The sequence below is a fragment of the Gekko japonicus genome, unplaced genomic scaffold, assembly GCF_001447785.1.
Source record: "Gekko japonicus isolate JY-2015 unplaced genomic scaffold, Gekko_japonicus_V1.1 scaffold5084, whole genome shotgun sequence".
Lineage (NCBI taxonomy): Eukaryota > Metazoa > Chordata > Lepidosauria > Squamata > Gekkonidae > Gekko > Gekko japonicus.
Window position 1 is genome coordinate 50,845 of NW_015160369.1, and position 1,009 is coordinate 51,853.

Genomic DNA, 1,009 nt, shown 5'->3' on the forward strand with positions numbered 1-1,009 from the left:
CCTCGGCCTCGCCCCCCGCCTCGGCCACCGCCCCCACCGGCGCCCACCGCTCGCCCGGCTCCGCCGCCACGGCCGCCTCCATCGCCGCCGCAGCCGGAAGCGCCTCTCGGGACACGGCGGAAGGCGGCGGGGACGTCACTTCCGGTCCAGCGCCAAAAGCGGACCGCGGGAACCCAGCCGGGGACGGAGGGACCGAAAGGCGACCGGACCGAAGACCGCCTCGTTCCCGGATGCCTCTGATTGGCCCGCTTCCGACGCTTCTGGGCGGGGCTTTCTCCAAGCGAGACAGGTAGGGCCTCCCACCCCCGCCAGGATTTAAATGGGCCACTTTGGGCTGCTGCAAAGAAATGTCTTGATTTTGTAAGGCCAGCCGTTGTCCAATGGGCCTATGTTTCATTTTAAAATCTTAGATTATCATTTCATAACTGCTAACATCTAACATTTTCCAAACTTAAAAAATGTTATTACTGAAAATCACCTTCTGAGTCCTCACGTTCATCTGCAAAGTCCACATCTTGTGGGGGTTTTTTTCCTAATTACTACATGTTTGTCTTGGTGTTTAGTCATGCCGGCCACATGACCATGGAAACGTCTTCGGACAGCGCTGGCTCTTCGGCTTTGAAACGGAGATGAGTACCGCAACCCTAGAGTCGGACTCGACTGGCTTTCAAGCAAGGGAACCTTTAGCTTTACATGTTTGTAATTTAGAAGAAGAGATTGGATTTATACCCCACCCTTCACTCGGAGTCTCAGAGCAGTTTACAATCTCCTTTCCCTTCCCCTCCCCACAACAGCAGAAGCAGCAAAAGGTTCTTTTGACAATGAGTGGCAGTTTCTGTAATGAGAAAGAACAAAATATGGACAGAATGATTCTGGCTTTTTACTTTCTTTAAACTTATTACTGGAGGACTGTGTGGCATTATGTTCCCCTAGTCTCCTAGGGCCCTCCCCCCCACATTGATGGTATACAGCAGGGGGGGACAGCGGCGGCGGCCCCTAATCGAAAGCC

At 53.8% G+C, this 1,009-nt stretch overlaps 1 protein-coding gene across 1 annotated transcript in view; it reads right to left on the reverse strand.

The window, feature by feature from the left end:
- Nucleotides 1-514, reverse strand: part of RUNDC1 (RUN domain containing 1) — a 12,305-nt gene extending 11,791 nt beyond the window's left edge. The window contains exons 1-2 of the mRNA XM_015417644.1: nt 479-514; nt 38-337 (exon numbers count right to left, since the gene is read on the reverse strand). Coding sequence (XP_015273130.1) covers nt 38-337; nt 479-514 — 336 coding nt within the window. The remainder of the gene's footprint in view (nt 1-37; nt 338-478) is intronic.
- Nucleotides 515-1,009: the final 495 nt, after the last annotated feature.